The sequence below is a fragment of the Suricata suricatta genome, chromosome 11, assembly GCF_006229205.1.
Source record: "Suricata suricatta isolate VVHF042 chromosome 11, meerkat_22Aug2017_6uvM2_HiC, whole genome shotgun sequence".
NCBI lineage: Eukaryota > Metazoa > Chordata > Mammalia > Carnivora > Herpestidae > Suricata > Suricata suricatta.
The window spans coordinates 50,143,680-50,155,686 of record NC_043710.1 but is presented as its reverse complement, the minus strand read 5'-3'; the positions used below and the strand labels follow the sequence as shown (position 1 = coordinate 50,155,686).

Here is a 12,007-nt window from a genome sequence, read left to right as displayed (position 1 = left end):
TCAAGATCACTGTAGGAGATTTAATATTCCTCTCAATAATTGATAGAAGAGAAAAGAGGAAATGAGGATATAGATCTAAATAACACAATCAACTGCATTTACATTTACTGAACATTATACCCGCCAACTGAAAAAGGCACTTTCTTTTCAAGTGTATGTGGAGTATTCTCCAGGGTACATGATAATGCTGGGCTATAAAATAAGTCTCAACAAATTTCAAAGGATTACAATTTGTAGACTATTTTCTCTGACTACCATAATAAAACTCAATAATACACTGTAAAATTCCCAAATTCTTTGCAATTAAACACATTTCTAAATAACTTCATGCATCAAAGAAATCACAAGGGAAATTAGAAAATATTTTGAACTGAATAATAATGAAACAAAACATATAAAAACCTGTGGGCTGTAGTTTAAGCAGTGCATTGTGATCAAATAGACTATATCCCCAGAATGAAAAGTTGAGTCAGAATTAAAAAATCAGTGTAATTTATGACATTAACAGAATAAATGATGAAACATGTAAGAGTATCTTAATAAAGAGAAGGCACTTGATAAAATTCAACACTGGTAACTCTCAGCAAACTAGGAATAGAAGGGAACTTTCACAGTTTGATGAAGGACATCTCTTAAAACCTATAGCTAATTACATACTTAATAGTGAAATATTGAACACTTTACAAGATCAGTCACAAGGCAATAGCATCCACTTTCACTGCCTCTATTCAATATTGCACCAGAGACAGTGCAATAAGAAAAAGAAATAAATGTCTTTAAAATTGGAAAAGACAAAGTAATACTCTCTTTACTGGCACATAACATAATTTTTAAAAAAAATTTAATGTTTATTTATTTTTGAGAGAGCAAGCCAGTGAGGGGCAGAGAGAGAGGAAGAGAGAGAATCCCAAGCAGGCTCTGCAATTTCAACACAGAGCTCAATGTGAGGTTCGAACTTATGAAGTGTGAGATCATGAGCTGAGCTGAAATCACGAGCTGGACACTTAACTGACTGAGCCACCCAGACACCCCAACATGATTTTCTACAGAGAATCCTAAGTAGTCTACACCATCACTACCACCAACAAAACAACCCTACAGAACTTCTAGAATAAATAAAGTGAATTTAGCAGGGTGATAGGATACAAAGTCAATCTATTAAAATCATATAGAATCACTGAAATCACCATATCCTAGTAACAAACAAGTGGCAATCAAAAATTTTAACTGTAGTTGAAAATATCGTCTGAAACCTTAAAATATTTAGGAATAAACTTAGAGATATACACTGAAAATCACTAAATATTGCTGAGATAAAGGACACTTAAATAAATGAAGAAATATACCATGTTATGGGTCAGAGGAGTCAATGTCATTAAGAAGCTCATTCTTCCCAGATTGATCTATAGATTCAGTGGAATGCCAATCTAAATCAGAGCAGACTTTTTTTTTTTTTTGGGTAGAAAATGACAAGATTGATAGGCTCATTCTGAGACTTATATAGAAACACAGAAGACCTAGAAGACCCAAAACAACTTTGAAAAAGAAGAATAAAGTGAAAGGCTAACAATATTTATTTCAAGACTTAGTGCACAGCTATAGTAATCAAGAGAATGGGGTATTTGTATTAGGACTTGGATACAGACAGACTAATGGAATAAAACAGAGAATCTAATATAATCATATACAGTCAATTGGTTTTCAACAAATGTGCCAAAATAATTCAATGGGAGAAAGTATAGTTCTTTCAATGAATGGAGTTGTAACAACTACATATCTGTTTGGTGAAAAATAGAAACCCTGAACCCTACCCTATGACATGCACAAAAATTAATTATAAATCAATTAAAGACCTAAATGTAAAAGCTAAAACTATAAAACTTTACAAAAAATGTTAGAGAAAAATCTGTATGACCTTGGTTAGAAGCAATGATTTCTTAGGACACAAAAATTGGATTTTGTGAAAATTAAAAATCTATGCCCTTCAAAAGACACTGTTAAGAAAATGAAAAAGGAAGCCATAGAAATACAATACACATATCTGACAAAGGACTTATACCCAGAATACATAAAAAAGCTCTTACAACTCAATAGGAAAATAAACTCCATTTTTTAAAGCAGATAAAAGAATAGATATTTCACAAAAGCAAGATTTGTGAGTGGCCAAGAGCACTTGTGGCAGCATTATTCTGCACAGTCAAAACGTGGAAACAACCTAAACGCCCATCAGCATGTCAATGGGTCTACAAGTTGTGGTATCTTTATAATGGAATACTACTCCAATAAAACAGAACAAACTGATATATTCAAAACATGGGTGAATCTCAGAATCAGGCCAAGTGAAAGAAGCCAGATGTGCTAAACTACATACAATACAATTCCCTTTATGTGAAGTTCTAGAACAGGCAAAGCTAAGCAATAGTGATAGAAATCAGATCAGAGAGAAGTTCCTGGGACAATGTGGTAGGGGACTGACTGCAAAGGGTCATGGGGGAACCTTCTGAAGTGATGAAAATGTTCCAAATATTACTGGAGGAGCCATTACATAAGTGTGCACATTTATCAGGACTTACAAACTACATTTTATTTTACGTAAGTCACACCTTAACACTGACTTCACAGAAGTGTTCTGACTTCACAGAACTCCTCTTTCTGACTGTTGTGTCAGATCAAGCTTCCACCAGTCCCAGCTTCCAAACTTTCTGTTCTTAACAAATAATTGGTCACAGAAGTAGGATTTGCGGGGAGAAGGAAAAAGAGATTACTTGCTTTAAGGGGGGGTGTGGGGAAGACAGAGCAATGTACTTGGACGTAACCAAGTCCTAGCACATCCAGTGTACAAAATTCCTTTAGAACCCTGTGTGTGCCAGAAATAACCCCAGGGAAGCAGCAATAAAAGGAACAGGGTGACACGGTCATGTGTGTGCCTGCCTGTCCTCACTGTCAGTCTTCATGTCCCACAGACCCAGAGAAGAGCTGCCAGCCAGTGTTGGAGACTCTGCGCCAGGCCATAGATGGCACGGTGTATGCCCACAGCACCTTGGAATTGCAGACGCTGCAACCTCTAGTCAACTTCCTTGCCACTGCCACCGTACCAGGCTTCTGTGAATGCCCGCTGTGCCCACGTCTCTTTAGACTCTTCACAGTGCTCGCCCTGGGTAGTATGACCCAGGCCATGCTGCTGAGCAGGCACACACCTAGCATCCAGGCCTGGCTTGAGCGCTTTCCCTCTGTGGAACGGGAGGGGGTTCTAGCGAAAGCCCTGGTCCAGGCCTCAGTGGAGGCCTGGGAGGCTGTGGGCAACTGCTTTATGCCTTCCCCGCTCCACCCGCATTACCGCTTCTCCCTGCACTCTGTAAGCCAATTACTGGGCAGCTTGCAGCTGCTGCCAACCAGGATGGGCTCTCAAGGTCTTCCCAACCATCAGGAGCACTTGCGCCGGGTGTCGGGCTTGTGTGGCATCCGCCTGACAATCCTGATGGCCACACGGAACATGGTGCGTCTTTGGTTGCATGAGGCACAGAGGACCTTTTGTGACAGGCTGGATAGCCCTAGAGAACGCTCCTACTGTGCCAACCTGCTCCTAGAAGTAGCTCAGAGTGTCTTCTGCTGTGGACCAGCACTCCAGCACAGGGGCAAGGGCTATGAGGAGGAAGAAGAAGATGAGGAGAGGGTTCCCGAAGTGGAATCTGAAGGGGAGTTGGCCCAGTGGGAGGACTTAAGCAACAGTGGTAGTGAGACAGAGGAGGAAGACGACCCTTATGGCCTTCAGGTCACCACAGGCTCACCCTCCAATGATTCAGGTCTAGCACCTTCCACAGCACCAGTAAAGGAAAGCATAGAAATTGTAAGTCAGAAGACAAGCCAGGAGGAAGGCACAAAGGCCTCCATCTGCAAAGTTCAGTTACGTAGAAACAAGAGTCGGTGGCAGAAAATGGCCCAGATGGACCAGATCTCACCTCTATTGCTACCAGTACTACTACTCTGCCCCTGGGAAAATCCCTCTGACCTGGTCTTCAGTCAGGAGCTGACACTAGGGTCAAACTCTGAGAGCCCCACCCTGTACCTGGAACAGCAGTGGGAGAGCCTGGAGGAGCAGCTGTCCATCACAGCTGCTCAGCTAAAGTTGAACGCCTCCCTTGCCCGGTGCCATGCCATGGCCAAGCACGTGGCCCGCCTGGTCCGGGTGTTGGCCAGGCCCCGGCAGCATGGCCTACTGCTCTCAGGGGCTCTGGGTACTGGGCGCCGTACTGCCATCATTCTGGCAGCTAGCATTTATCAGGCCCGCCTCTTCCATCTGCCATCTGGCTCAGAGGAGGCTATTCTCCAGTGTCTGCGGGATGCCAGCTGGCACGCTGGCATGTTAGGCCAGCCAGTGGCTCTGCTGGTGCCCAAGGGTGTGAATCTGACTACCCTTCATCGGCTGCTGGCCCTGGTAACCTCAGGCAGTTTCCCTGACCAGTACACAGAACGAGATCTGGAATGTATTGAAGAACATTTCCTCAGGGAGAACCTTAGTGTCAAGCAGAACATCAAGAAGGAAACACTGTTTCACAGGTGAGGCCAAGAACCCCATACTAAGAGCTGCTTCGCTCTTGCTCTGTCCTGGCCAAAAGGCCAAAAAGAAATCTAAGAGTTGATGTGAGGGCTTAGATCAGGGATAAGGGGTCAGGTTTGGGGTTGGGGCTTAAATGGGCAAACCAGGGATAAAGGGGAGGACAGCATCTGAGCCCCTGGCCCACAGGTTCTACCAGCAAGTGTGCAATCACCTGCACATGTTCATTCTTATTGGAGACGACCAGCCCCACAAACAGCTGCCCTCCACCCTTTACCTGAGGCTTCTTCAACTGGCCATTGCTAGCATTGACCGCTATGAACCCTGGGACCAGGACTCCCTGATCAGCGTGGTCCGGCACTACCTGGAGAGTGCTCAGAATCTATCCATTGATGATGGTGAGCCCTTTTTACCTGTTCTTGCTACTCATCCCAACCAGGTTTTAATGAGGATTCAGGTCAGTCTCTCTCTCTCTCCCTAGAACCTAGTGACTCCCTTCACCTTTTCTGCCCCCCTTCCTGAATCAGAAGAGAGTCCCCTTTTCTTTCCCATTCCCCTATGAGTTCACAAGTCCAGGCTAAAGTCATGCCCGTTTCAGACTCCTTGAAGTGCCCAGACCTCCAGGCGTCAATTCCCAGTGTGGCCAAAGCCATGGCTCTCATCCACCTTTCGGCTGCCAGCTACCATGGACACCTATGCCCTGAGTTGCCACTAGTCACCCCCAAGACCTTCCTAGACTTTCTGGACACCTTTGTGCTGCTGCAACAACAGATGAGTGTGCAGATTAAGAAGAAGGCCCGACGGTGAGTGGCCCCATTTCCTGCATTGCACCTCCTGCTTCCTTGGGTCCACTAATTGGTATATTATATCACCAGGATCCAGAATGCCCTGGAAAATCTGAGAATGCTTATGGAGAAGCACACTGCCCACATCAACTTCATCTATAACTTGGAATGGCTGCTGAAAAACTCCCGCAAGGTAAAGGGGGGGAAAGATTATGAGGTATGCATAGTAGGGTCAAAACAGGAACCCAAAGGGGGACTTTGGAGGAACCAACCAGACTGAACCTCAGGGGCTTTTTAAAGTTTATTGTTATTTATTTTGAGAGAGAGATAGAGCAAGCAGAGGAGGGGCAGAGAACAAGGAAGATAGAATCCCAACGGGCAATGCACTGTCAGCACAGAGCCCAATGTGGGTCTCGAACTCATGAACTATGAGATCATGATCTGAGCCAAAATCAAGAGCCAGACACTTCAGACCTACTGAGCCACCCAGGCGTCCCTGAACCTCAGTTCTTATTTCTCAAGAGTACTTACTCCTTTCTTCAGGGGATCTCTTTAGTCCCTGCTTCCACCTCCTTTAGAGCTTGGTCTCAAAGTTCCCTCTGGCACATTTGAGATCAGGCCGATTCTTCTAAACTCATGAAACCCCAGTGTTTGCTGCTGGTGTCCTCAGTATGTACCTTGACTGTGGGAAGTTCAGTGTGCTTCCCAAGATCTCCATGGATTCCCACTGGGGACAGGCCAGAGATTACACTCTCATGGTCACCTCTACCCTTACCACTTGTTCTCCTGGATTCTCTATCGTGGCTCATTGGCACACCTCTTATAGCCATCCTGTTCTCCCATACAGCTTCGTCTCTGCATCTCTTCCCTCCACAAAAGCACCAACTATACAGGGCTCTCGTGTACGCTGAGGAAATGTGGATGGGTGATGGCAGTGGGGCAATTTAGATTTTAGACCAGAACCAGAGACTGGAATGGTACACTAGACCTCAATATCCTGAACTTCTTTAGTCTCCCTCCACAGGGCATTTCCCAGGAACCAGCTCTGCTCTTCTCCTCCTCTCTCCCCATGCCCACTCCACATTATTCAGCCACCCAACGTTTCCCTTAGAATTCCCCCAATACAATTCTCGTGTAACAAGAGATATTTTTCTAGTCCAACCCCAAATCTCATTTTGTTCTTAAGAGAGAATTCTGAAATAGCTTTTCTTTTTCTTCCTGCTACACAAGGCTTTGGTGAAGGTTCAGGGATGACTGCAGAGAAGCGAGCTAGTGGTCAGCTCACACACAGACAAATGCATCACCTCTACTGGGCTTCCAGGCGATACAGCTCCCAGTGGCCAGTCCGTCTCTTTTGATGGGTGCCTCAGGGAGCTCACCCAGTGCTGTGCAACTCTATGGACGTGGCTTCCAGTGTCTACATGCATGGTTGTCATCGAGTTCTCTGTAAATGATGTTGGACTTCTCACAGTACTGGTACTACCATCCACCACAAAGGGTCACTAGCTTAGATAAAACCTCAAGACTCAGTAACATGGGAAAACAAAGTTCACAGAGGGACAGAAATGCCCACTCCAATGTTTTACAAATTACAGTTTCTTGTGTTGGGTCCTGCCATTTCCCAAAGTTATTAATATCAGGAATTGTTGATCTGGTTTAAAGGTGCAATTATTCTTTGAGTCAGTTATAAATCAAAGTGCAAGATAAGATTCCCAAATTTCTAGATAAAAGATGTTTATAGTGGAGGCACTTGGCTGGCTCAGTCAGAAAAGCATGCAACTCTTGATCTTGGGGTTGTGAGTTCAAGTCCTACACTGGGTGTAGAGATTACTTAAAAATAAAATCTTAAAAGAGAGAGAGATGTTAATAGTGTCAGAGTCATTCAATATCAGATCCCTTGGCCATTCGCTCAACAGCTGTGATAGTGTGTACTTCTTTCAGTGTTCCCATCCCCAGGAAATGGCATCACCATCCACTCAGACACGCAAGCCAAATTCCAGGAGTCATTCTGGAGCCCTCCATCTCCCTTTTCTCTTGTATTCCACCAGTTCATTTATTCATTACTGTACTCTACAAAACTTAATGGAACTCCACTTTTTTTTTTTTTGTCCAGCCACTCATTAATAGTTGTGTCTGTGTCTACATCTAGGTAGACAGGCCAGTAGAATGCTTGCTACAACTTTCTGGGTGGCTATCCTTCTCATTTTACAGATGAGAAAAGATCCAGAGAGGTTAGGTTGAGGAATAGATGGCATCGTCCATGGAAACTATTGAAAAGTACTGGCACAGGGCCCCTGGGTGGTTCAGTTGGTTAAGTGGCCAACTTCGGCTCAGTCATGATCTCACAGTTCCTGGGTTCAGGCCTCATGTCGGGCTCTGTGCTGACAGCTCAGAGCCTGGAGCCTGCTGCAGATTCTGTGTCTCCCTCTCTCTCTGACCCTTCCCCGCTCACACTCCACCTGTCTCTCAAAAATGAATAAACCTTAAAAAAAATTTTTTTAAGTGCTGGCACATAGTAAGAGCTCAATAATGATAGCTCCTCCTAAATAACAAAGATAAGGCCTAGTGTAGTGGAATATAGACTCAGCCAGGCAATTACAAAACAGTGTGTTATCACAAAGTCCAGGGTGCTCCGAAGTATCAAGAAAGCAAAGTGTCACAGTGAGTAGCACAGAGCCATGTGTAGAACATGGCAGCACTAAGAATTGTTCCTGAAATATGTAAACAAATGAATAAAGTACACCGAAGTTGATACCTGGAGGTTAGCTAAGATGTGATGTAAAAGGGAATGGGGGTGGGCGGAAGACTGTCACAGGCTGAAGCAAAAGCATGAGCAAAGGCCCAGAAGCAGAACATGTGTCACCTTGGAGGAGCTGAAAGTCAGGTATGACTGGGAGAGTGGGGTTCTGGGGAGAGGACAGACACAAGGGTGGAAAGCGGAGTTGAGGCCTCCTGGGCATGGAGGCCTCATAAATATTTATTTTTATTAATAATAAATTTTTGCCACTGAGAGAGTGGCAAATGTTCTGGAACATAATGATGATGGTATTTGGCTGTGGCACAGAGAGCGGAGGAGAGGAAGGGGAGTGAGCGTGGAAGCTGAGACACAGTGAGGGAGAAGACATGATGGACACGTAGGAGGTAGAGCAGAAAGGCTTTGAAGATGGGCTGGGTTTGAGGGAATAGAAGAGATGGAGCCAGGGTAATGTAAGATTTTCTTCCTTGGGAAACTGGGGTGTGTTTTGCCACAGTTCTCTGTGAAAAAGAACAGGTAAGATTCCAAGAGATCTGATGGGGCACAGTCAATACACTGTTCATTTGTGGGCACATGGGCTCTGAGGGGCCTGTGAGGCATCCAAGGGGAGATTGCCATGAAGCAGATGGACACATGGATATGGGGCTCAGGGGGAAAAATCTGGCTAGAGATAGCAATTTAAGAGTTGTTAAAATTTAAGTGGTAATGAAAGGCATGAGATTAGGGAGGGCACATAGAAGTGTAGGACAAGAAGGAAAGGGGGCCCTGAAACATTGCTGTGGAATATTGAAGGGATGATAGAGGAGGAGACTGAGATAGAGCGGCTGCAGAAGTTGGAGAAAGCCAAAGGAGTACACGGGGTCATGAAAGTCAAGGGAGGACAATGTTTCAAGAGGGAGGGAACTGTCTTGTATGACAAATGCCATGTAAGATAAAGAGCGTAGCATAATGGTTAAGCATGTGGGCTTTGGAGTCAGACCGCCTGGGCCTGTGTGACAGTTCAGGAGAAGTAGTCACCCACTGGGAGTTGCATTACCAGGCGTGCAAGTCATAGACCAGAAAAGTGACAGTTCCAGGGCTCAGTCTTTTCTGTGGCCTATATGGAGTTCAACTCGGTCCTCCTATCAAGTGAGCAGTATGCTACAGTCCCAAGCCCACGGGGCTCCCCTTGGGGTAATCCCACCTGGCCCAGGATCTGGGGCTGCAGAGCCGGGACCTCTGTTTGCAGAACCTCCACCTACTTCATCAGAAGCTAGAGCAAGACAAGCTTCTGTATAGACGGCAGCTGGCGGAGTGTCAGCAGCAGGAGGACCTCATCAAGAACCTGATCAAGCAGCGGGATGCCCTGCGGGCTCAGTATGAGGCTTTCCTGGAGCAGGTGGGCTCTTCCTGCTGCCTGCCCTGTGCCGCTCTTCTCTTGGGAGGGGACAGCCTTTCATGGGATGCCCAGAGGAGAGAATGGGGTGACTTGTCATGGAGTCTCCTGGGGGAGGGGCAAAGTAGGGTGGCTTGAGGAAAGTCGCTCATGGGAACTCCTAGGAAGAGGAGATCACTCCTGGCAACACCCTGAAGGACGAGAACACTTGGGAAACTCACTTCAAGAGTGCATATCTTCTCATTTAGATGGGCAAGGCATTCCTGGGGCCTCTGAGCCAGCTGCAGGTGACCGACTTTGAAGAGATACGGAGCTACCGAGCACCACCAGAATCTGTGGTCCGGGTGACCGATGCCCTGTGCAGCCTGTTCCGCTGTGAAACAGGCTGGGCCAGTGCCAAGCAGCTCTTATGCACCGAGGGTTTTTATCAGGTAGGGAATGTGGAGCACAAGGGAGGACGAGAGTGGAGGCACAAAGGGGAGACGTGGCAGAGCAAAGCTGTTGGATCCAGGTCCAGAGCACCTGTGTCTGCCCCTACCCCTCTTAACATATTTTCCCAGGAGCTGGTGTTCTTCCCCAAGGAGAAGATGACAGACTCCGAAATGATAATGTTAGCCCAAGCTCTGCAAGCTCCAGGTATGAGTGACACAGCTCTGCGGGCAGTGAGCATACCTGCAGCAAGCCTGGCAGCCTGGCTCTGGGCTGTCCTGCGCTATGGGCTGGCACAGCGTCGGGGACTGCCCACGGGCCTGCTGCTGCGACAGATAGAGGCCACACTGGCTCGGGAGCAGGCCCGCCTGGGCCACCAGCAGTTCCAGGCCCAGGAGACCCTGGAGCACAAACTGGATCTGGTCAACAAACTGGAAGACTCCTGGGTTTCACACAACCATGTGATGGAGAATCTCAGTCATGCTAAGTGTGGCCAATATCACAAGTGGCCCATAAAGGCTGCGCTGCTCACACCTAAGCACTCCTGGACTACAGAGCTCCAGGTAACGAGCACCTCCCTGGTCTTCCCCAAAGCTCATTTCAGTCCCACTGCCCCCAACAACTCTGCTCCTCCCTGCGTCCTCATTGCCTACCTTTGTCCCACTGTCCTCCTTGCCATGCTTTCCTGCATACCCTGCCTCACTCCCTCTCTACCAGACCCTCTCTGCCTGCACCCTCCTCTCCAGCCTACCTGCCCTCTGCTCTTCCCTTCCATGCCAGATGTTGAAGGAGCACTGCACAACTCTGTTCGGGGATGCCCTTCTGTGTTCAGCTGCCATCATCTACCTGGGTCCTTTCCCAGCACTGCGGCGCCAGGAGCTACTGGACAAGTGGCTGGCTCTGTGCAGGGGCTTCCAGGAGCCCCTGGGCCCAGATGATGTGGCACAGGCCCTGAAGCAGAAGCAGAAATCTGCCATTGTGCTGCCAAAGAACCCCCTGCTCCCCACACGCTCTCCCTTCAACCTTCTGACCCTGCTGAGCTCCAAATCTGAACAGTTCCAGTGGGACCGAGACCTGAAGCCCCAGGCAAAGTCAGCCCGCCTGGCAGGCCTGCTCCTGCGAAGCCGCACCCACTACTCCAGCTGCCGTTGGCCTCTGCTGCTTGACCCCAGCAACCAGGCCCCCATCTGGCTGAATCCTCTGCCTCTGCAGGAGACTAGATGCCTGGCCCCAGGTGCAGGTAAAGTGCAGATGTAAAGGGATAACGAACATAATGCTTCTCCTTCTCAGGTATCTGAACCACCAACACTCAGCCACATGTGGTCCTCCCTTTCATAATTAAGATAGTAAATTTTTGTGGCCAGCATATCCTAGATTTCATCAGCCTACATGATATTTATATATTAGGTCACATTTGCATCTTGGGGCCTATATTGAAATGATTCTGACTCTACATGTCTGATCAGTCCATGATCTTCCACTTCCCTGGTCTGCTCAGCATTCTTAGAAACTTGGCCTACAGCTCAGAGCCTTCCATACTACCAAAATTTATCCTATGTTCAGGAATTCTGCAGAAATATTTCTATTATCTCTGCTTGGAGCAGAGACCTATCTGGGTGAAGTGTCAGAAGGAGGCATTTCCTAGGGGAAGGGAGCAAGGGTGTTGGGTAGGGGAAGGAGAAAAGGGTGTTTATTTCCCAGAAGGGGTTGGGAGCTGCACTGGGGAGAGTAATAGACATCTACAATGGAAGGTGCATAATAAAGTGATCTGAACGTGGGCTCTATAATCAGACTGTCTGGGTCAAATACTCGTTCTTTGCTAGCTCTACAAACTAAGGTGCAGTACGTAATCTCTCTCTAATCTAAATTTATTTGCTGATAAAATTAGCATCTGAATTATACCCATCTCATAAAGCATTGTATTAAGTAAGATAATTCATATAAAAATGATTCACATGGTACCTAAAAATAATTTCTCAAAAATGTTAGTATGACTACTAATGTATTGCTGCTACCATTATTACATCCCATCCCTCGGCTGTCCAGCACACCTTCCATTGTGCCTACACACCATTATGGAAACACCCAGTATATAACCATCACATATG

The 12,007-nt window shown here is 46.6% G+C and overlaps 2 protein-coding genes across 2 annotated transcripts in view; one reads left to right on the top strand and one right to left on the bottom strand.

The window, feature by feature from the left end:
* RRP8 (ribosomal RNA processing 8) overlaps positions 1–12,007 on the bottom strand; it is a 62,773-nt gene that overhangs the window by 14,774 nt on the left and 35,992 nt on the right. The gene's annotated exons all lie outside the window — the stretch shown is intronic.
* DNHD1 (dynein heavy chain domain 1) overlaps positions 1–12,007 on the top strand; it is an 84,993-nt gene that overhangs the window by 63,621 nt on the left and 9,365 nt on the right. The window contains exons 28-35 of the mRNA XM_029914943.1: positions 2,964–4,557; positions 4,745–4,953; positions 5,154–5,358; positions 5,431–5,533; positions 9,324–9,473; positions 9,719–9,901; positions 10,031–10,462; positions 10,680–11,139. Coding sequence (XP_029770803.1) covers positions 2,964–4,557; positions 4,745–4,953; positions 5,154–5,358; positions 5,431–5,533; positions 9,324–9,473; positions 9,719–9,901; positions 10,031–10,462; positions 10,680–11,139 — 3,336 coding nt within the window. The remainder of the gene's footprint in view (positions 1–2,963; positions 4,558–4,744; positions 4,954–5,153; positions 5,359–5,430; positions 5,534–9,323; positions 9,474–9,718; positions 9,902–10,030; positions 10,463–10,679; positions 11,140–12,007) is intronic.